The sequence below is a fragment of the Gambusia affinis genome, linkage group LG24 (assembly GCF_019740435.1).
Source record: "Gambusia affinis linkage group LG24, SWU_Gaff_1.0, whole genome shotgun sequence".
Classification (NCBI taxonomy): domain Eukaryota; kingdom Metazoa; phylum Chordata; class Actinopteri; order Cyprinodontiformes; family Poeciliidae; genus Gambusia; species Gambusia affinis.
Window position 1 is genome coordinate 8,195,121 of NC_057891.1, and position 21,946 is coordinate 8,217,066.

At 39.5% G+C, this 21,946-nt stretch overlaps 1 protein-coding gene across 9 annotated transcripts in view; it reads left to right on the forward strand.

The window, feature by feature from the left end:
* The first annotated feature begins 2,534 nt into the window (after positions 1–2,534).
* LOC122826853 (mitogen-activated protein kinase kinase kinase kinase 4-like) overlaps positions 2,535–21,946 on the forward strand; it is a 34,768-nt gene continuing 15,356 nt past the window's right edge. For 5 of the 9 annotated variants that reach the window (XM_044109174.1, XM_044109180.1, XM_044109175.1 and 2 more), the window contains exons 1-10: positions 2,561–2,858; positions 3,191–3,256; positions 16,026–16,082; positions 19,542–19,667; positions 19,744–19,854; positions 20,129–20,219; positions 20,303–20,433; positions 20,511–20,565; positions 20,646–20,724; positions 21,701–21,876. In XM_044109174.1, the coding sequence (XP_043965109.1) occupies positions 2,802–2,858; positions 3,191–3,256; positions 16,026–16,082; positions 19,542–19,667; positions 19,744–19,854; positions 20,129–20,219; positions 20,303–20,433; positions 20,511–20,565; positions 20,646–20,724; positions 21,701–21,876 (949 nt within the window). In that variant the 5' untranslated portion in view covers positions 2,561–2,801. Of the gene's footprint in view, positions 2,859–3,190; positions 3,257–16,025; positions 16,083–19,541; positions 19,668–19,743; positions 19,855–20,128; positions 20,220–20,302; positions 20,434–20,510; positions 20,566–20,645; positions 20,725–21,700; positions 21,877–21,946 lie in introns of all 9 variants that reach the window. The other 4 variants (XM_044109177.1, XM_044109181.1, XM_044109176.1 and 1 more) reach the window with 3 other exon arrangements.

A 21,946-nucleotide genomic window follows, 5' to 3' on the forward strand; every position in this document is an offset into this window, starting at 1 on the left:
TTCTACCTAATAAATATTAATAACTAGCATCTTCTTAGATATTACTCAGAATGACCCAATCTTTAAAAAAAATATCAAAACATTCAGTTATATCAGTGTCTAAATCATTAATGCAGTGGCTGCAATGATACCAAACATCCACGAGGTGGCGGTAAATACTTGAATTAACATTGACACCAGATTTGAACTCCGATGAAATATTGGATTAATAAATGTCACCAGTTCTGTGGGCAAACCAAATATCCCAGACATAAGATAACACTAATCACATCAACACAAGGAACAGAGTTTACATTTATTAACTGCTGAATGTTCGCGTTTGGTTTCTGTTATTGTTTTGAGACTAATTTAGTAAGCGTTAGCCACGTTTTACATATCATAAATATTGAACTTTACCCCATTTTGTCATGTTGCAACAACAAGCTACATTGTGTTTGAATCGGATTTTAGGATATAGACAACACAAAAAGTGCTTAATTGTGAAGCAGGAGGAAATTCTGCAAACTTCAGCTCATTTTTTAGTGCAAAAATCAGCCAGACTACGTAGAACGTCTGTGAACAAAGAAGCAGAATAGAATAGTGGTTTTTGAGGACTGAAGTTGCAGTTCTCTGTGTCTAAATCATTAATTGTGACACTGATTAAATGTTTTGGGTCTCCGACCTTACGGAAGGGGAACCTCCACCCCAGTCTCGAGTCGGGTGGAGGGTGTTAAGGTTACAGTGAAGTGTTTGGTATCCACAACACAGAGTGTATATTGTAACTTACGCTTTCCGTGTTCAGATGATGGATTGGACAATGCTCTGCAAGTCGTTGAAAGCTTGGGTTGTTAATTGTAAATATATAAATGCATGCCACACTTTTCAGATTTTCTTTTATTTTACATTTACAAACTACTTTGTGTTTGCCTACTAGATAAAATACATTGAATGAAAAGTTCTCTGCATTTTCTCCCTCAGCTTTGTTGCTTTCCCCCCAGCCTGCCCAACTGGTTCCTCCTGTCTTTTTATTTGCATGTCTTGGTAAAGTTTGTTCAGGCAACAGATTGTCTTTCTCTATTTGGACCTTTCACTGTATTATGGCGGTAATTAACTGACATCCTGCCTTTTGCTTTTGCATTGTTAGAACGGATTCCGAGCATGACGGCATGTAGCGTGCTTGAAGGATTTATGACTATTAGTGCAGCTGCAGAATGGCTTGAGATAAAGACGCAGAGACGTGATTGAAGTACATCAACAAACTGAGAGAGGTTTGCAGAAATTACAGTATTTAGTACAACCAACTCACCTGCAAAACTGTGCTGATTTTTAACTGGTTCACTATTAAGATAGTAATCAGTCCTGAAAATGATTGTAGCAAAAATTCCTTATTTATTTTTCTCCTAAAGCTCTTGCGTGTCTTAACTGTCCAGACACAACATCCCTCCTGATTCTGCTCATCTGCCACACCCATGCTTACCAGTATGAACATTTTAGGTCAATGTGGATCCAACCTGGCGTCTGCCCTTGTCTCACCTGTCTGCCCACTGAGGTGCTTTGTGTAAACACCAGCATGCGGGCTGATGTCGGTTAGACAGTTCAGGCAGGAATTGTGTGTTATCATCACTGTATCCACCTCACTGAGGAGAGACCCAGCCCTAATCTCTCCGTGTGCAACCAACCGGCTTCCTGTGTTTGAGGGATTCTCTTCTAAATCAGCGTGAAGCCAGAGGAAAGCAGACAGAAGAGAAGCTCTGCTGCATTCCTTCAGCATAAAAGAAAGACAGAGTTTCTGATGTTACAGGAAAAGAGAAAAAAAAAAACATTGCTAAGTAAGAAAATAACAATAGATTGGTTGAAAATGAATCCAGTATTATTGTAGATTTAATCTAGACACAAACCTATAATATATATTTGTTATTTTTACAAGCATTAATGATAAAATTGCAAAGTGATCTAAAACCAGACATAGCTGAACCTGAGAAATGAGCGGCAAAAAAAAATTCATATTGGACATGTGTCATATATTAAAATGATAAAGCACCCAAACACAAGAAGGAGAAAGGGCAAAATCATGTGCAAAGTGTGGTTTAATATAAAGAAGAGTTTTTTTTTAAAAAATGGCGATATTATGAACAGATGAACACAGAGAACAAGAGGGAGTAAAAACACATATTTCTGAAACAAATGATAGATAGATTGACAGACAGACAGACAGACAAGAATACAAAACAATATCAGAACACTCACCAAAGTACATTTGAGGTCTTATGGATTATGGTGAAATACCAATCTGATTAAAGTAATAAATTGTTTTAAAAAGGCAGGAACCTAAAAAATTGCTCAGAATTATTGGATACAAGCAACTTGCAAACTGCAAAAGACATAAATGAACAAATACATTTGAAAAAAACAAATTAAAGGAAAACAAAACATCCAAAATGAAAAAACTTTTTTTTTTCAAAAAAATTATATTTTGTTTATTTATGTGGTGACTAGCTCTTTTTTATACTTTCTACTTACTTTATTCAACAGACCAGATTAGATGCTTTTATTTTGAAACGGCCCAGCGGAAGTCAGACATTGACTGTTAGCTTTGACCACAGCAGCGAGGCAGCAGCAGCAGCAGCAGCAGCTCACAGGGAGCCCGCTGCCACCTCAACATGGAGTAGCTGGAGCCGAGCGCCTACTGCCGAAGAGCGGATTCCTTTGACGGGAATACCCGGCGCCATATATTTAATTTATCTGTCAAGAAAAACCCTCGCAAATGATACAGGGGCCACATTTAGTAGAGTCACAGGGAAGCCCGGCTTTTATTTGAAAAGATGGCGAACGACTCTCCAGCTAAAAGTCTGGTAGACATAGACTTGGCTTCATTGCGGGTGAGTGCTGGGGACCCGAGACGGTGTTTTTCCTGCTCTTTTTTTGCCTCTTTTTTATTTAATATTTCTGTAAGCCGTCCTCTGTTTAAAGCGCTTTACATGAGCAGGTTTCGGGCTGTGTTTCGGCGTTTTTTGTGTGCGAAAGATGCTGTAAAAACGAGCGCTGAGGCTCATCGAGGTGTTGCCAGTGTCTGATTTTCCTTTGTTCGAGATGCGTTTGGCATGTAGGGGAGACCAGGGCGCAACAGCTGGCGGACACCGGACAATGTTATCAGTTTTAAGATGTAGCAGCACTTGTTATTGAACCACCCTGTCCTTTTTCTCTACTGTAGGATCCGGCTGGGATATTCGAGCTGGTGGAGGTAGTTGGAAATGGCACCTATGGACAAGTATACAAGGTTGGTTGGAAGCATGGCCTGTCCTGTTTTCATCTAATCTGTTTTTCTGTTTTAAACTCTAAGAACAAAGGAAGGGACAATAGGCTGGATGGTGAGGTTGGACCACATGGAGGGAGAACGAGCAGCGCTTTCCCTCTGGTGTTATTGTTAAGAGTTGGCCTGGGAGGTGAGGCTTAATGGCTGAATCAGAGCATGTAAACTCTGATGCATCACCCATCTTGCATCAACAAAAGAGTAGATAAGAAGTCCTCGCCTTAATGGAGGCAAAACCTCCATGAGTCAGATGTCACAAACTAACAGAGCATTGAAAGACTTCAAATTGTGCCAAGATCATGTAGATCAGGGGTCTCAAACTCCAGTCCTCGAGGGCCGCTGTCCTGCAGTTTTTTGATGTGCCACAGGTACAAAAAAATCGCTGGAATGAAATGGCTTAATTGCCTCCTCCTTGTGTAGACCAGTTCTCCAGAGGCTTAATAACCTAATTATTCCATTCAGGTGCGGTGCAGCAGAGGCACATCTAAAAGTTGCAGGACTGCGGCCCTCGAGGACTGGAGTTTGAGACCCCTGATGTAGATACAACATCCTGGGGTGAAACGTGATTTATATCTGAACAGTAGATTGCTCGGATTATGAAATTTGAACTCTCCTTCTTGCTCAGTGTTCCTTCTGGTAACTGACAAAGGATTTAGCCACGCTAAAAGCGGACGTTTAGTATGGCAACAAGTCCCTAAATGGGAAATAAATTCAAAAAATATGCATCTGATGTTTAAAAAAAAATAGCTGGACTACAAAAATTATATTGTAAATAATGCATAAATAAACATCACATTTTGAAATTGCTGTTAAATATTCTGAAGTTCACACTCCTAACCCATATACAAAATGTTGTGATATTTCTGATCTTAGTCATAACATCTATCAATAGTTTGCATACAAGACAGTAAAATTTCAATTTATTGGAAAAACAAAATTACATTTTAAAATACATTTATTATGTTTACGATAGTTTACATTATTAATATTCCATAGTACTACTTGGACAGCAGTGATAGTGGCTCATCATATATGTGTATCTAAAGACTTTGTTTCTAGACATTTGGATGTATTGGGAAAATTTCAATATATAGAAAAAACAGATTTTTCAGTGATCATTGCTGCTGGGACAGAAATGATGAATTCAGTTTTTTTCCTGCATCTGGTTTTTACTTCATGTCGTATCGTCATGACAACTGCTGTTTGGTGAATCTCTGGGTTTTTACCTTGCAGGTTTAAACCAGAGTTTGACTCAAACAATCTCCCAACTGGGATTGTCTTCCAAACTGTTCATTTTCCAGTTTGAATGCTTCCATCTGATTTGGTTTCTGTATAAATTCACCCCAAAACGGCGCCTCTGCATGTAGTTTTAACTTGTAGCTTCCTCTGTTGTGTTGGCATGGCAATGGCGTGGGTGTCGCTGCAGGTGCATGCAAGGTGGGGTCAACTGCGTCATTACAAGTCTGCCTGCATCACTTTCGGCAGCGGCAGCATGGACAGTTTTAATAATGAAAATTAGTCTGCATTGGTCATGAACTGTTTTAATGTTGCCAAATATTCTTTAAATCCATTCTGTGTTCCCCACATATAATGCAACGATAAAGAATAAAAGTGAAGAACTTTGATGGAGAAATTTGATTTAAAATGAGGAGAATATGCTATAAGGAATGATAAACAGTAGGATCCGCCTTTTGTGACGTCATCAGAAACTTGTAGGTTTTCGTGCTTGTCCTTTGGATGCCTGTTTTTCTCTCTAGTCAATCTTTTTTAGAAAATGGGGAACAAATTGAAAACATGCCAGTAGCTGAAAAACTATATATATAGTCAGGTTTTTTTGGATTCTTAAACTAAAGTCCGGTCAGTATCTTTACGTTTTTCTGTTTATTTACAACAAAACCAAAAAACGTAAAGACTGTTTTCTAATTTGGTGACTAATTGTGTTCCGCTTGTCCATCTGCACTCGGTGTTGCATTTCCACGTCTTAAACTACCATCGCTTACTGCTGAAAGACTTTGCCAAGCAGGAATGGAGGCAGACGGATTTGCATGTGTCTGTGCATGTTGGTTTTATTTTTTTCTTCTTCTTCTTCTTGCAGCTGGATTACTAAATGGCATTACCCAGCAGATATGTCCAGTTGAAAGCGTGGCATTGAGGGTTAATGCTGTTTTCAGCGGTGCTCCAGTGACCTCCATTCAGTCGCTCCAGCATAATAAACTCCCAGTCTGTCCCCTCCTTGAAATTGCGCTCATGTGACTACTTGAAGTCAACTCTTTCAATATGGATCCTTCCATGTTATCTTCCCACCACATGCCTTTAAACTCAACATGGAGGAGGGAATTAGTCTCTCCCTCTTCTTAAAATTTTTTTTTTTGACCATTTAATCTCTTTCTACATTCTGCGTTCGGCGCTAATTCTATTTGCGAGCGTCGCCATGTGAGAAGGGAGCTCACAGTTGTCAGATTAGCTCACAGTTGACACAAAAGATGTAGTAGTTGCAGGCAGCCTGCATGAGATAAGCCCAAACTGTCTCTAGTGAAGTCGCTGCCAAGTGCTGGAGCTCTGCTGCGGCGGCTTCCTGTCGATCGGCTGTCGATTAGCGAACTGGCCGGAGGGATGTGGCGTTCACGACTCAGAGAGGAGCAGCTGTCCGGCTCCAGACAGAATCCACAAAGCTCGACTTGTCTCCGTTTGGGTCTCTCGCTCCGTCAGTCGCTGGGGTCTGTAGAAAGGAGGCGTTTGTCTGCAGCGTTTCAAAGTCCAACCGTCTGAATAATCACAACAGGCTCCCCTCTAACTGAAAACTGGGAGGAGTTTTGTCCTCCCTCTGAGGCCTTTTCTGCTTTGTCCACTGCTTGGTCACACTTTGCAAGCCTCCTTTCTCCCCCAGATTTGTTCCCCCCCCCGTTGTCGATGTGTTTGAACTTGTTCTTTATGAGACATTTTCATAAAAGGTTTCTGAATGCGTCAGGCATTTATCATAGTAAATTTCTTGTAATAATTTTGATTCATTGTTGTGACAAATTCCCATTAATGATGTCTAAGATCCTCAAAACTATCAGTATTGTCAGGAATGTTACTCACACTATTCATTCAATAAAAGCAACAATAAATATGAAAATATAACTAAATGCAGCTACAATTTATATAAATCAGACTTCTTTCTGTGACTGATGTCCTGAAGACTCGTATTCCAAATGAGAATGTTTTTCAAGATCATTTGTGTTTCTGGGGATACATTTTATGCGACACATGTTCGCAGCTTCTAAAAAACAAGTAATAGTTTTTTTTCCATCACTTTTATCATTATCACAATAGTACCACAAAATGCGTTGGTAAAACCTTTCGGCCATTTCGCCCACCCTTATAATTTGGCAGCATCTTCTGTTTTTACTGAAGAGCTGTGAAAACAGCTCTTTGTAGCACTTAAATGTTTCTAATCAAATAAATATCAGGTTTTAAATGAACAAGTAATTGCTATACTTTGGTAAATCATGAGTTATTTATAACAGCCGCCACACTTGCAGCTACCTACTTTAGTCCTTCAGAATAAAATCACTTGCATGGACCCTGACGGACAACCTGAAGTAGGCCAGATCTCCAATAGCAACACATAATACTTTAGTCTAAAGAAACTGAAAATCAGTATGGTTATAAGGTCCTATCTAAAGGGCAGCACATATCTCCAATGTTGCTCGATGTGTTTTAATTTTATCTTCATGGCCGCTTAAAGCGATCCTTTTCAGATGTGTACCATTCAAGAAGATGAAAGCTACTGAATAAAACATGAATGCCACTCCAACCCTGCTCCCATAGCTGCTACTCTTCTGCACTGCTTTCGTAGTTTTTCCTCTGTTGTTTTTTTTGTTTTTTTATGGCACCGATTGCAGTGGAAGAAAATAATTTAAAGTGGTGGTGAGAAATCTGGTTTAAGTGGAAATATAAAGAAGGAATACAAAGCTCAGGTGTAAGAGACTTGCATAGTAAAAATCGGTAAGTAATTTATGTTCCATATGGAAGACTGACATCTGCTGACATGAATTGATAAATATATTTTAATAATTTATCAATTATTTTTTGATCCAGAAGTTAAAAAAAAAGTATTGGCAAGATTTCCTAGCCACTTCAAATTCTAAAATGTGCAACCATTTTAGGATAAAGTGTACAAACTCTGAATTCGTATTTCTGCAAAACTGGCTATAAACAAGAATACAGAAATATGTGAAGATATCATGAATTTACACTGTAAAAACAAAGGAAGATCCTGATTTCCTGGTCTTAAAATGCCATGTAAATGTTTTGGTGGCCATGCTGTGCTCCTGTCTCTCTAACCTGCTCGGTCTGTCAGGATAACGGCCATCGCCCCTGGAGAGGTGCCAGATTACAGTCAGCTTCTAAAAACACAGCAAAGCAGTTTTCCCCCCTCTGTTTTTTGGCAGACAGCCTTAATGGAAATTGCTTTAGGGTTAAAAATCACACTTTAAATCACTTATGTTGGTTTGGACAGTTAGCTCATTGGTATGTAAGCTGATGGAGATTAATTTGAGTTCAGGTTTTGCATTAATAAGCTTACAAACTAATATTTAAGTTGTTTTCTAATCAGATTGTGATCTGCTCCCTTGGTTACACGAGATTTTCTGATGTCATCCTGACTGTACAGATATCTGTCGACACTTCTATCCTGTGTAAACTATCCAGTTGTCTGGAAGTTACATTTCATACTCTCTTCCATTAGTCACCGTATTTCCAAATATTTGACCTCAGTGTTTTTACATGCTCATGTGTTAGACAAAGAGCTTCTTACTAAGCTCTTCCTGCTTATCAGTGGCACTGACCGACTGAGTGTACCAAGTCTGGGGCCTCTCTTTAGATATCATGACTCAAAAGAAGGAAAAAATGACCCAAGATAAGCCTGAGAGGAACATGAATCCTTGAATTGCAAATGGTATGCAGAGAAGATTCTCCCTGCAGTACAGAATCACCATATATAGTCAGGCCTGAGCCCACAGCGCCCATGTAGACCTGTCTGCTATGCATCTGTGGGGTGTGCCAACTTCTGTGCCCTGTTATTTTCACACGTCTGCGTTTAGAAAATTACCATCAGAATGCCCAGTTTCAGAAGAACAGAAACCTGCAGGTCTCTGGTTAAATCTGGAGAAGCTTGTTCTGAATCTTTGCAGCTTTGTAGGTCGTGTGGTCCATCTTTTCCCTTTGTTTACTCTGTCAGTCGGAGTGACAACCTCCTCCCTGCCCCTCAGAATCAGACGGTCGTCCTCGGGGGGGCAAGCTCTGCCTTATAGGCACAAAGGCTCTGAGTTGCTGCTGAACCTCTCCTTCAATCTGCTTAAAGGCCCACCAACCATATGGGCTGTGTGATAATTGTTTTGTACCACAGGGCAAATTTTGTATTTATGTCCAATTTTAGCAACCTTACAATGTAGTTTGCATAATAAGCATCCATCTGCCTGCTCCTGTTCATTGGTCCATCATTCCATCTTCTGCCCATCTATCCATCCTCTATCATACTATCTGGGTGTCAATAGTTTGACTGTTGTCAATTATGTTGTCCCTCCATCCTTCTGGACATCTGTCAGATTCTCCAGAAGGACATCAATCAATCTGTTCCTCTATCCATCGTCTCTGTCCTTCCAGTTGTTTATAATCAGTCCATCCACCTGCCTACCCCATCCACCGTTCATTTCTCTGTTCTATTTTAATAGTTCAAACACCAAATTGATCATAATATGCAGTTGTAAACTTTCTTGGCATTACAGCAGAGGGGTTACTGCCAATCTACACCAAGGAAAACAAATGGTTCTCATGAATTGGCTGCTTCTAAAACTCCAACCAATATCTACATAAAAATCTGGGACTAGGTGAATTTTCCACAAATAATTTGGAGTTAAATTCAGAAGAAAAATCTGCAAATAAGCGGGGTTTCCGAGTTTGTTTGTACGGTTATGGTATATATTTTTTTTTAAAGAAAAAATATATCCATTGCGATTAACCAACATTTGTTTCAGTCTTTGTTTTCTACTGTCGCAATGTCGCCTGGACTGTCAACTTCAGCCTCTTGGTCACTAAAATCTACATCAAATGGGAGCATTAAAGACAAAACCAGATCATGTGAAAGGCCAATAATGGTCTATAACTGGCAAGCAGAGAGTAACCTACCAAATATGGTGCCCAAGCCGTCTACTGTGATTACACTCTTCAGTACGCTCTGTACTGAAACTACATTTTCAGTACAGAGCAAACATGTTTGGGCTTTCTAATGCTTGAAGCATCCAGTAAAGTTGAATTAGTGCTGGGGGTGGTAGATGTCACCAGACTGGAGGTTAATCCTCATCGACCCCTCTGCAGCTGCATGCAGGATTTCCACACACAGCCCTGGAAGTCATGCTTTCTTCAGCAGTTTGTAGAAATGTCCAACAGATGCGAGAACTTCGTCAATAGGGAAGTATTGATCCATCAGTTGTCAACAAGCAGTCAAGTTCAGGTAATGGGGCTTTTTAGCATTTTAAATAACTAAGATTCAATAGGATACAAGAGAAGATTTGCTGTATTTTACAATGCAAAGACAAATTATGTGTTGAATTGATCTTTATTACTCACTAATGGGTTTGGTATTGGTGACCGTTGTGTTGCAAAGCAGTGGTCTAGAGGCCTTTGCTGAACCCAGCAGCTCGTCTTGCCTAATTAATTTTTGCTGAATAGAGCTCAGTTGTGAAGATCCTGGCTGCTGATTGGCTGAGGAGGCTTTAGGTCAGAATGCGGGGGTGTTGGCTGGCAACGAGGCCTGGTGTCTTGTGTTAGATCTACTTTACTCTTTCTGCTGTCCACATTCCTCATTATTGAAGGATTGTATCTGATCTCGTTCTTTTTCTTCTTGTGACACGTGAAACATTGTGAGAAACTCCTCTCGTTTTCACCCTGCACAGTGTGTCTCTCTTTTGTCCTCATCGCCCCCACAGTGACCCTTCTCCCTAATTGGTGTCACAAGACGTAGCGTGTCACCTGACGGGTCACACTGCCCGAACAGAACTCTCTGTGTTTGTCTGTGTGTGCATGCTACTGTCCCATTGAGACGCCTCATTACCAAAGTGAACTCGCGAGGTGGTGGGAGAGGAGATGCTCTTCTTCTGCCCAGAGAGGAAACTCTTCTGTCAGCAAAGTTGGATGTTGCAAGAGAAGAAAAGCTTTTGTAAAATGTCAAGGTTCCTGCTCAGTCTTCTGGGTCAGGCTGTGAATTTGACTAATCAAATTTTTTGAAGATTTAGTTTGGACTTTGAAATAAGTCTAATGACAAAATCAAAATAGTAGAAGAAAAAATTCTTAATATAACCAGAAAAAACGTTTCAACATTTGGGGAATGATGTAGTAATTCCTCAAAATTACTCAACGCTAAAAAGAAAAACTTAATTCAAGCTTCTTCTTTTTTTTTTCCTCATAATTTTAAGACTTTCTTCTGGTATAATTATATGTTTATTCTGCTTATGTTATTGCTGTATTCACATGAACACAAATTTGACATCTACTTTTTCTCAGCTTTTCTTCATTGCTTTATTTGCTGGCACCCTGATTGTTACTAATATGCTGTAATTCAAGTTGCCGAAGGACAACGCCACGAATCAATCGATCAATCAGATCAATTGCCCTCTTGCTCTGGTTCTTTCCCAGCTCTCTATATGTCTGTTTGCTCATTATATCCAACTTTTCTTCTGGTCTCATGGCGCTGTCATCTTTCCCCTCTTTGCCTCCTTATCGCTGGTTCTGTGTCTTCAGGGAGGCAGTCTGTGAGAACTGGGTCAGTGTGATGTATGAGGCAGCAGAGAGAGAAAGGGGAGAAAAAAAAACCCTGTCAGATCCAGCGACAAGCACGGACTCGTGTGTTTCTACCTGCTGTGGCCTGATCATTTCTCTCCTCCGGATTTATTTGATGCATGTTGGAAAAGCTGCAGGGAGAAGTGTGAGTGTGGGTGAGCGGTCTGAAAATAGATATGTTAAATTCCCAAAGACAGATAGATGCTGCGAGTTGAATCCCACCTACTTTCTCTCAAAGTTCAAAAAGTCACCTTAGATGTTAATACAAACCCCTGTTAGCTGTAACCTTCTGGAGAATTCAAGTTCAATGAAAGAATGAAGGAAAATTAAATATTGTCGTAAATCGTAACCACGTATCTTCAAAGAGGCGTTGTGAATGATGATGCTGTGGACAAGAATATTCTCCAGTAGCAGTCAGTCTTGCAACGAATATGAAAAAGCCTCTGACTGAAGACTGTTAAGATGGTTTCATGACTGTCCTGACATGCAAACAACTAAATTTCTGAGCAGCAGAGAGCATATTCCACAGTAACATGTCCTGGATGACGGAATCAATTGTTGGCAAACGCTGCTAATCAACCTCATTTGCTTTTGCTGCTCCATATTAAATCTTTAGTAATATTGTTAGAGAGACATGAGTAGGGAATATGATCCTTTCCCATCAGGTTTGATGGCTTGAACCTGCTCCTCACTCCTCCCATCCGACAGTTCTGTCCTCAAATAAAGTTTGGACAAACAATGTTTTTCACTTAGAAAATCATTTAAAATTTTGAAGTCTTGAAGCAGATAAAACTGCGAGAAAACTGATAAGCATGAAACATCCTGCATGGTTAAAACAAACTAGTTGTTTCCCAGCACCGATTTTCAAGGGTTATATTTTATGCTTCTACCTAAATTTGCCGTTGGCACTCTCATGGTGAAACAATCCAGACACGGTGTCTGTTTTCTTCTAAAATAACTTGAAAGTTCATATTCTCCAAGCCATTCATGTCAGCAGCTTTATTTTAGAGCAGCCTTCTTATCGCCATCCTAGTGCTGAGTGAGATTTCTCCCCAACTTTAATGACTGAGCTCTCATAGCGGAGGGTAGATTCCCTTTTTTCCTGTCTTTTTAGCTAATATCTTTGGCTCTTAAGACTCTTAAGCCATTCAGTGGCCTAATGCTGAGCTGGAGAGAGGCCAGCAGCACATCTGGCCATGGTTAAGAGGAGCTATGATTGAGGGAGTAGCAATGGAGGCTAGGGAGGGCTGAGTGATAACTTAGTGCCTCAGATAACCCTCTCCACAGCCACGCCTTGCTTTCTGCTTCAAGAGGCCCTTCAGTGCCTAATAGCAGGGCTCCGATGAATCTCTGAGTCTAAAAGCTACAGCATGGTGAAACAGCATTAGCCCCCTTTCAGATTTCTTGTTTAACGTTTTTCTGCAAATATTAATATAAAAAAATACCCTGAATGCATAAACACAAGTGAGTAAATGCAAAAGCACTTCTAAAATCACAAAATGTTGCTTGATTGATTTAGAAAAATTTGTTCCATTGTAATTGGCACACCCAATACTGATTAATCAGAATGTTGTATCAAAAATATATTGTAAATAGATCTTGAAGTAGGTTAAATCACACGCCAAACTGACTGAAATGATTAATCGCGATTAATCAATTGCTGACATAAATGTCAACTAATTTAGTGATCGACTATTCATTAGCTGGAGTATGAAGACTTGAAAAAGTCAATTTTCTGAGAAAATCCCCAACATATTCAGAGCAATACTTGAGCCAAAGCCGTAAAAAAACAAACAAACAACAATAATAACAACAAACAATACATACCTTTTGGATTTAAGATAAAAAAACAAAACAAAACTAATTTAGCCAAAACTTAAGTTCTAATGGAATTCCTATTGCATTTTAGGCATAAAATATTTATTGTTTATATGTAAAAATAAAAATACAGGTTCATTTGTATCTTTTAATATAGTTAAAAGTTTTAATAGATAAATCATCAGAGCAATCGATTAATCAATTACTAATATAAACATTAATTGCGGCCCTACTTAAAAGTAAAATAAATAATCCATAAGGCAATTTCTTTGTCTACAGCGCTCCAGTGAGACGTTAACCACAACCAGTGAAAACATGTGACAGTGGTGAACCTCCCAGGGCCTGGATGATTTGTTTCTTCACTATATTCCCACAGATTACCACTGCAACACTGAGTAGCAGGCCGCTGTGTCTTATCATTTGTGTACTCCCACTCCCAAATAAGTGATTTCATGACAGAACATGCTTTAATTTTTGATCGACTTATCATTTAAGCCTGTCGGAGTTCCCATGTCTTGTCTTTGATGGCAGACGGTGGTGAAGTCCAGTGTAAAATACATTTTTAGTGCCAATTTTGTTCGGATTAGAACCAGACTGATATTCATGCAGAGGCTCTTACTTAAAACTAAAACATATTGAGTTACTCAATAGTTTTGTTTTGGGTTGCAGCAGAGGGGATGACACTGATGTTAATCAGCACTGACATGAAATTAGTCAGCTTTGTTGACCAACACTATTAAAGGAATCTCTCTAAATCTTGAACTTATTTGACCCGCACTTTACATTGTAGCATTTCGGAAAGTAGAACGTATATGAATTTTTGTGTTAATGGACATAGCTGTATTCTTTCTTTCAATAATACAACACTAAGTTATTATCAACATGTTAATGTTTATTAATATGTCAGCATGTTAACATATGTTAACATATTGACAAGTTTGCTCTCTGTTGATATTTTGATGTATACCACTTTCACTTCACTCGTTATACTGGGAGAAACTTCACTTAACATAGTTTGGAGCCAAGAGTCATTTGATGCAGAAAATACTATGCATGAACTTCAAAAAAATGATCAAGACCTTGCACAAAAAAATAGCCTGAGTTTTAAAAATTAGCTGCACAAACAAAACAAAAAAAATGAAACAACATAATTCAAGTAAAAAAAAAATTAAGGGACTTAACCTGAATCTATAAACCATATCTGTCAAATCTGGTCTGGATATTTCTACAGGTTATTTAGGTTTTATGATTAGCTTACTGGTGCCGTATTTAAACTGATTATTTACCAAGGCGACCTCAATTTAATCTAGCTGATTTACTGTTGATTTCTTGTGCACCATGGCTCTAACTTCAAAGCATCCAGATGGTTTAATCCATTACAGGGACAATAAATAAATGAGTGATGAAAAGGACTTTTTTTTTTTTTTTTTCGAACATTGAGCATGACTGTAAAGTGGACTATTTCGTCATTCGCTGCACTAATGAAGTGTAACCACCCAGTTGCTTTGTGGCATCAGAGCAATAACCTTGAGGATCGGATAACCGTCCCAGACGCTAGAAAACATTTGGAAACATTATGTGACCATAAATACTTCAGTTTCACGAAGACGGGATTGTTGGGAGGGAGAAGTTGAACATCCTGACATCCATTCCAAGGCTCAGATTTTAACTATTAGGAACGAGGCCACTTGAACAGACAGTTTTGCTAAGCTGTCACAGCTCTGCGTAGTAAAATATTTGAAATTTTACTAGTTTAATAAAAACAAAATGATCATTATTAAAAACATTTTTCATATGTTTTTACATTGCGTATGATAGTTCTACACTGGAAGATTTAAAATGGCAAACATCTGAGGTCGCAATCAAATGTGTTGAAATGAAATTTAGATTTTCTGATCTAAATCTTTTGATCAGCTCTTCCACATGATTTTTTTCTGTTTATGTGAGGTTGTTGATAGACCTCCTTTTTATTTATTTTTTTGTATTTCTACCTAAACAATCAACAGTAATACATATTGAATTATTGATCAATAGTTAAATTATAAATGCATATTCTCTCAAACTAAATCACAACTCTCAAAACGATCTGTTTCATGTTAGAAGTTGCTCAAAGTTTTGAATTTGAAGAGCATTTTTAAAATTTCATCATCTGAAATACACATTGCATTTTTTAAAAATGTATTTGTTTCTCACAACAATGGTGTTACCGGGGCTGGTTGCTCACTCCAGTATGTGTGTGGAGTGTCCGACAGTGATGCAGCATCACTCCAGTGTTGTCTCTAAGATGAGGGGAATACCGATGTGGCCAGCTCCCAGAAATGTCCCATGTTTTATCTCCTCCCAGGGTTCGGTGAAGGAGGGGGCTGATGTAAAGAGGCCTCTATTTCTGTCCTTTGTTTATGTAAGGAGTGGCAGCAGGGTGCTGGGAGAACAGAGAAGTCTGGGAATGTTGGAGTCATTTGCTCATATCTAGGACACTGTTGGGCTTTAATACTGGAGAGCAATTTATTCCTAAACAGTTTTTTTAATGTGCAAAGCTTTGCAGAATTAGGGAAAACAATTTGATAGCATTTTTTGTGTTTTGGAATAATGCATTCTCAAATAAACTTATAGCACTCCTTCCCCCCACCCCTTCCTGTCAGCCTACTTTCAAATAAGGGACACTACAGCCCACAAAAAGACCTCCAGGAGGGGTAAAAAAACCCCCAAAACTCAAATGCACATCTACTTAAATTACCATCTCGAGAGCTTGATTTTTTTTTATGTTATTTTATTTTTTGTAGAAAGTCACTTTATCTTTTTCTCATACATTTGCAAATTTTAAACATCAGAGAATATCTGGGATTATACTTGTGAAATCTTTTGGAAAAATTTTGATTTTTGTTTTTGGGTGGGTGGAGAAATATTCTCATCCTTGGCTGTTTGTTAATTTTTTTTTACTTCAATATCGACAATGGCTTTAATACTCTAACTTATTCCAGGGACTCGGAGTGAAAGATGAACAAATAAAAAGAAAAGAAAAGTTTTTACAAAACTTTAAGTGTTCAGTTTATTCCACAGAAGTCACATTTTTACTTTTGGTTTTTACTCTCTTCAGGGACGACATGTCAAGACTGGACAGCTGGCTGCCATCAAAGTCATGGACGTCACAGAGGTAAGGCTCAACAGGACCCACTGAATCCCCCTCATTTTCATCCTGAGTCCCACAGCCACAACGATCCCTGCTGTGATCAGCACTACTCTGTCAAAAGTTAGGATCCGACTCCACGAGGCCCTGACTTTCCACCTGTCACGCCTTGCTTGACTCAGCAGAGCGATGAATCAGAAATCTGCTCGAATGATAATCGTATCCTGCTAACGGAAATGTTGCCCAACCTCCACCTGGACTTTCTGACTACACTGTAGGAGTGTGTTGTAACCTAAGGCCAATAATGCTTCTTTTAAAATGAAGCTCACCTGTCACGTAAAGCAGAAAGCATGGTTCTCACATCTCTTGACACCAGCTGACACCAGTTGTGTAGGCTTAGAACAAGTATAAACAGGTGAGTGCTCCCAGACGGTGATCGTAAAAATTACATGCATTTTTTATTTTTCTTTCCAGCGAATAATTTATTGACTCACCATGTTCTGACACGATGAAACTCACATGGTGTTCTATTAACTATAGTTCGTATTTACAACTTTATTTTTCTAAATATTACACTATATATGTGTGGAATGTGGAGTTTTAACGATTTAAAACTGTTGATGTATTTTCAGTGGGTCCATCTTCAAGTCTGAGCCCAAGAGCTAAGAACAGAAGACTCTCTGAGATGCTCATGTGTTTATGAAGATTTGTACAAGCTAACCCTGTTACAGTAACCAATAAATCAATTAATTGCACAATGAATTCAAAATGAGCAGAATTAATTTGTGTAATCTTACACAATTGTGTAATTGTGTAAGTGATGCTGCCCCTTAACAGTGAAAAAACACTCTAGAAAAATAATGAGACACAATATGAAGTAGTTTGTACTTTTTTGTTATAAACTTCCTAACTGGCATTGTTCTCTGTTTTACCCGTTTGATATAATTATATGTTTTGAAGGGTAATTTTGTTTTCGTTGGACTTTCTCATGCATTTTATTTGTTTCGGTTGTTTTGTGTGTTTATTTTAGGTATTTAAAATGTCTTAAATGTTCTCTGGAAATGAAACTTTATCTCTGAGAGGCTTATGTTGGTTGAAATTGGTCTCAAAATGACAATACTACAGTTTATCGCAATAGTTTTGGGAACAATATATCTCCCATCAAAATGTATTGTGACAGGCTTAGTTTAAATAATTGATAACTTTTAGGCTTAGGATTTTACATTGGGATTGTCAGAGTACATTAACGTTGGGAGAAGAAGAATCATTGTTCTTACTCACATGTACACAACATACAGGAGCATCTAAATACATCAAAATATGGTCAAAAAGTTCAATAATTTCAATGAATAAAGCTGGAATGATGTATCGGACGCATTAATTTCAGTTTATTTTAATATTTATGTCTAGGAGCTAATTGAAACCCAAAATTAGAATAGAGAATAACATCAATAAAAAGGAATATATTATGCAGTATGTGCTTTTATACTGAGCTGAAACAAGAGGTGAACGATTGATTTGTTTTTAAGCTTTTCCTTTCGCCTACATCTCCCAGAATGCTGTGGAGTTCAGTGAATATTCTACAAATGGAAAACTCTATCAGACATATTATCTGTTGATATTGATCATGTGTCTATTGTGATTATGTATTGGTACTGACTTGTCCAGGCTGAAACGATGCCAGTTCTTAGTTGGTGCGCCTTTCGTATGAGTTGTTGCATCAACGCAGCTTGGCATGGAGGTGATTACATGCTAATTAATTAACTGTGAGTTTGCCCAAGAAAGATGGTTTTAATTCTAATGCTGACAGGAAAGAACAAATCACTTTGACTGTTTAAAAGGCAGAGAAGTTCTAGGATTTTTTGATGCTTTAATTTAGCTTGAATTATCTGAGCTGGTACCAGATAAACGCCGTCTTCAGAGAGCGTTGATCTATTGTTCCTCGTCGTTCGGCCGCAGCCTGTCTGCCTGCGTTTTCCTCCTGTAGACACATCGCGGTGCGAGTTTCTTTCTTTCCCCCTCACCATGTGACTTGTGGCAGCGGGGCTTTCACAGCCGGGGGTGTGATAGTTCAACAGCTGCGCGGCAGCACAGGGAGAAGGGATGGGGAGCGGAGAGGGGGAGCAGCGAGGGTCTCGCTCGGCAGAAACGCTTACGTCAACTCAAACGAGTCATGCAGCAGCAGTATGGCCGCCTGCATAGATGCTCATCTGCCATTTTGCTACAGCTGACAAAGACTTGCGGGAAGAAGTCACGCCTGCACAGATCATTGCTTTTATTCAGTTTTCAAAAACTAAAACCGTCACCGTTCTGCCCCCCCTCCACTCTTCGCTTTGTGCTTTTAAAGAGAGGTCATGTACGCATACAGCAAAGCACTCACAGGCTGCTCTCTGCATGTGTTCAATTAGTGTGTCACCATTAATCAGTGTCAAGTTGCTGTTGGGTGAAAGCAACGAGTTTGCGCTGTTTTTATGAAGGTTATTAGTATAAAAAGTCATTTCCTACGGAGATTAGCTGTAGCATTCAGATGGAATTAGCTTCAGCGCTGCTAAAAACAACAAACTTCGACGCTGCATTCTTTATAGGATGCATCATTCTTCTTTGTTCCATTTCCTGCTGATTTATCACTCCCCTGTTCTCGTAATCCTTCGCTCATCGTGTTTCAGGTAGATTTTCACATCTCAGCTTTCTGCTCTGTGCAGCCTCTGATCAGGATAAAGGCAGCTAAAAAAAAACTGTTGTACATATTTCACAGATGAAACCATCAATCTGTTTAACTTGCTACATGAGTCACTCATGCGTCTTTAATCCCCAAACAAAGGAATCATTTGCCCCACTCTGAAAACGCCGGCCTTGTTTTCAGAGCAACGTGGTTCTCCTAGACATAGAAAACGATTAAAAAAACGCCGGTCCAGGGCAGTGAAGTTTAACCTTGCTGTTTTCACAGAGCTTAACATTTTGATAAGAATTCCTAAGATTCTGGTCTGGAATTTGATTTGAGTAAATATGGAAAATGAGGACGTATTAAGAAAATATTTATCTTTTGAGATTATGTCCTTCATTACACTGCTTAAGAGTTGCCCTTCCTTTCTTTACTTCCTTTTTTCTTTATTTTGTTTCTTGACACAAGGCTCTTCCTTTCTTTTCTTTATCCCCTTTATCCTTACTGCTTCCCTTCTTCCTTCCTTCCTTTTTTCCTGTCTTTCTTGCTTGCTTCCTTGCTTCTTTTCTTCCTTTCCTCCCTTCCATCCTTTCCTTCCCAGTATCTTCCCTTCAGTCTTTCCACTTCAGTTTTTCCAGGTTTCACATTTAAATTCCTGTCGACTGCCATATTATCGTGTATTTTATACGAACATCGAGAAAATCTGCTAAATTTTCACCTTTTAGATTATTTAAGACCAGCTCCTCTTTAGTGATTACAACAAATACTTGTTTTCTTTTTTTCTAACCAGGATGTTTCTGTTTGCCTTAATCTTGCATGTACAGGATGAAGAGGAGGAAATTAAACTGGAGATCAATATGCTTAAGAAGTACTCCCACCACAGGAACATAGCCACCTACTACGGTGCTTTCATTAAGAAGAGTCCCCCGGGACATGACGACCAGCTCTGGGTAAGCCCTGCTGCCTTCCTGCATTACAAAGTTCATGTTGTTGTCTGGTGTCCACTGATGATGTGTGTTTTTGCAGCTGGTGATGGAGTTTTGTGGCGCTGGTTCGATCACAGACCTGGTGAAGAACACAAAGGGAAACCAGCTGAAGGAAGACTGGATTGCCTACATTTCCAGAGAGATTCTTAGAGTAAGCTTCTTCTGTATCAACTGGTTGCAGCATGATATTAAGGAAACTTATTTCTATTTCAAAAATATGTGTTTTGTGCAGTTTTGGCTTGATGACTGCTCAGAACATGTTTGTTTTTGTTTTTTTTCAGCAAATTGCCTTTTTTTTGGTCTGACTTATTTCAGTAGTTGATTAATTCGATTAAACATTTCAGCTCTAAATTATGCTACGTTTTCAGATTGCCTGTTTATTTTTATTTTTCCCATCTCCAATGTAATCTGTCTACCTTCCTCAGGGTTTGGCCCACTTACACGCCCACCATGTGATCCACCGTGACATCAAAGGCCAGAACGTCCTGCTGACTGAGAACGCCGAAGTAAAGCTGGGTGAGTTCCTAAATCGACATCTGTCCACTTCAGTAACCCCACGTCGTCGTCTTCCATTAGTTTTCTCACCGTTTCCTCTCCAGTGGATTTCGGTGTGAGTGCCCAGCTGGATCGGACAGTCGGGAGGAGAAACACATTCATCGGGACTCCATATTGGATGGCCCCGGAGGTCATCGCTTGTGACGAGAACCCAGATGCCACGTATGATTACCGAGTAAGGGTCGAGCGCTCAGATTGCGTCCTTGTTGACCCGTCCGGGTTTGTTTAATGGGAACGTTTGCTGTGTTGCAGAGCGATCTGTGGTCCTGTGGCATCACTGCGATCGAGATGGCAGAGGGCGCGCCGCGTGAGTTTTTGTTTCGCAGCTTTATTTATTTAACATGTTGATTTGTTTGATCTCTAACGAGTTTATGACTCGCCTCGCAGCGCTTTGCGACATGCACCCCATGCGAGCGCTCTTCCTCATCCCAAGAAACCCTCCTCCGAGGCTCAAATCCAAAAAGTGGTAAGTTTCACGTAAAACCGACGCCTTTAGCTTGTCTTGGTGAATATTTTTGTATCCCTTCCAATCCACTTTCATGCTGCCATCTTAAGTTAGCTTGTTTCAACTTGCGGTGAAGCTTTCGTTGCTTTCTCTCTTTATGTGCAGTCTGATTTTTATCTCAGCCAGCTACAGAGGCTTAGATCCAAACACTTTGGTGCTCAGCTGAACATCTGTGCTGCACCTGTCCTGGCAGCAGAAATAACCCAGATTTCTTCTTCTCTCGACTCTAGATCTTACATTTTTTTGGTTACTTACCACAAATTGATTGTTTCATGGTGTGATTTCAGTTTCAAGAAATTTAAGGAAGCTGTAGTGGTGATGAGGATGTTCATGGCTCACATATGATGAAAAGTTATTTAGGATGAGCTCACAGACGTGTTAGGAGCTGTTGAGCTTTAATACCAAAGGAACTGTTTAAACACTTTTGCACTTGTACAAAATAACACAATTTTTCCGTCCTTGTGTTATCCTGTTGTCGTCCAGCTCTAGTTTAGGGGGAATCGTAATTTTTCCAGTCTTATTGTAAGTTTTGAGGTTTACAGGCTCAATTGGAATTAATTGTTGCCTGATAATTTTCTTCCTTTTCCTAATGACAAATGTTAATGACATTTTCTGAAACTTGCGTCTTATTTTACTGACGCCGACACAGAGCGTGGCTACGAAAAGAAAACCTCATCAGTGACGACCTTACTTCCCCTCAAGCTGATTCAGAGTGAGATATTTCCAGCAGGATGATGACAATAAGAGGTTGACTGGTCGAAGGGCGAGCCGATGAGCTCATCAATCAGGTTTTAATCTAGATATTGGGACTATTTCATCAATTAAGAAATAATGATTTATTAACCTTTTCCGTTTTCCCCTTGGAGTGCATAATATCCATCCAGTTCCTCCTGTCTTGTTTTCACTTTCCCATGATGCTCCTCTGCATTTTCGGCAGGTCCAAGAAGTTTTTCAGCTTCATAGAGAGCTGTCTGGTGAAGAACTACACGCAGCGGCCTCCGACCGAGCAGCTGCTGAAGCATCCCTTCATCCGGGACCAGCCCAATGAGCGGCAGGTCAGGATCCAGCTCAAAGACCACATTGACCGCACCAAGAAGAAGAGAGGAGAAAAGGGTGAGGTTTGGTTTGTCCATTTTAGAGCTTAGTGACGATATCCCAGGTTCATACAGTCTGGGAAACCAGG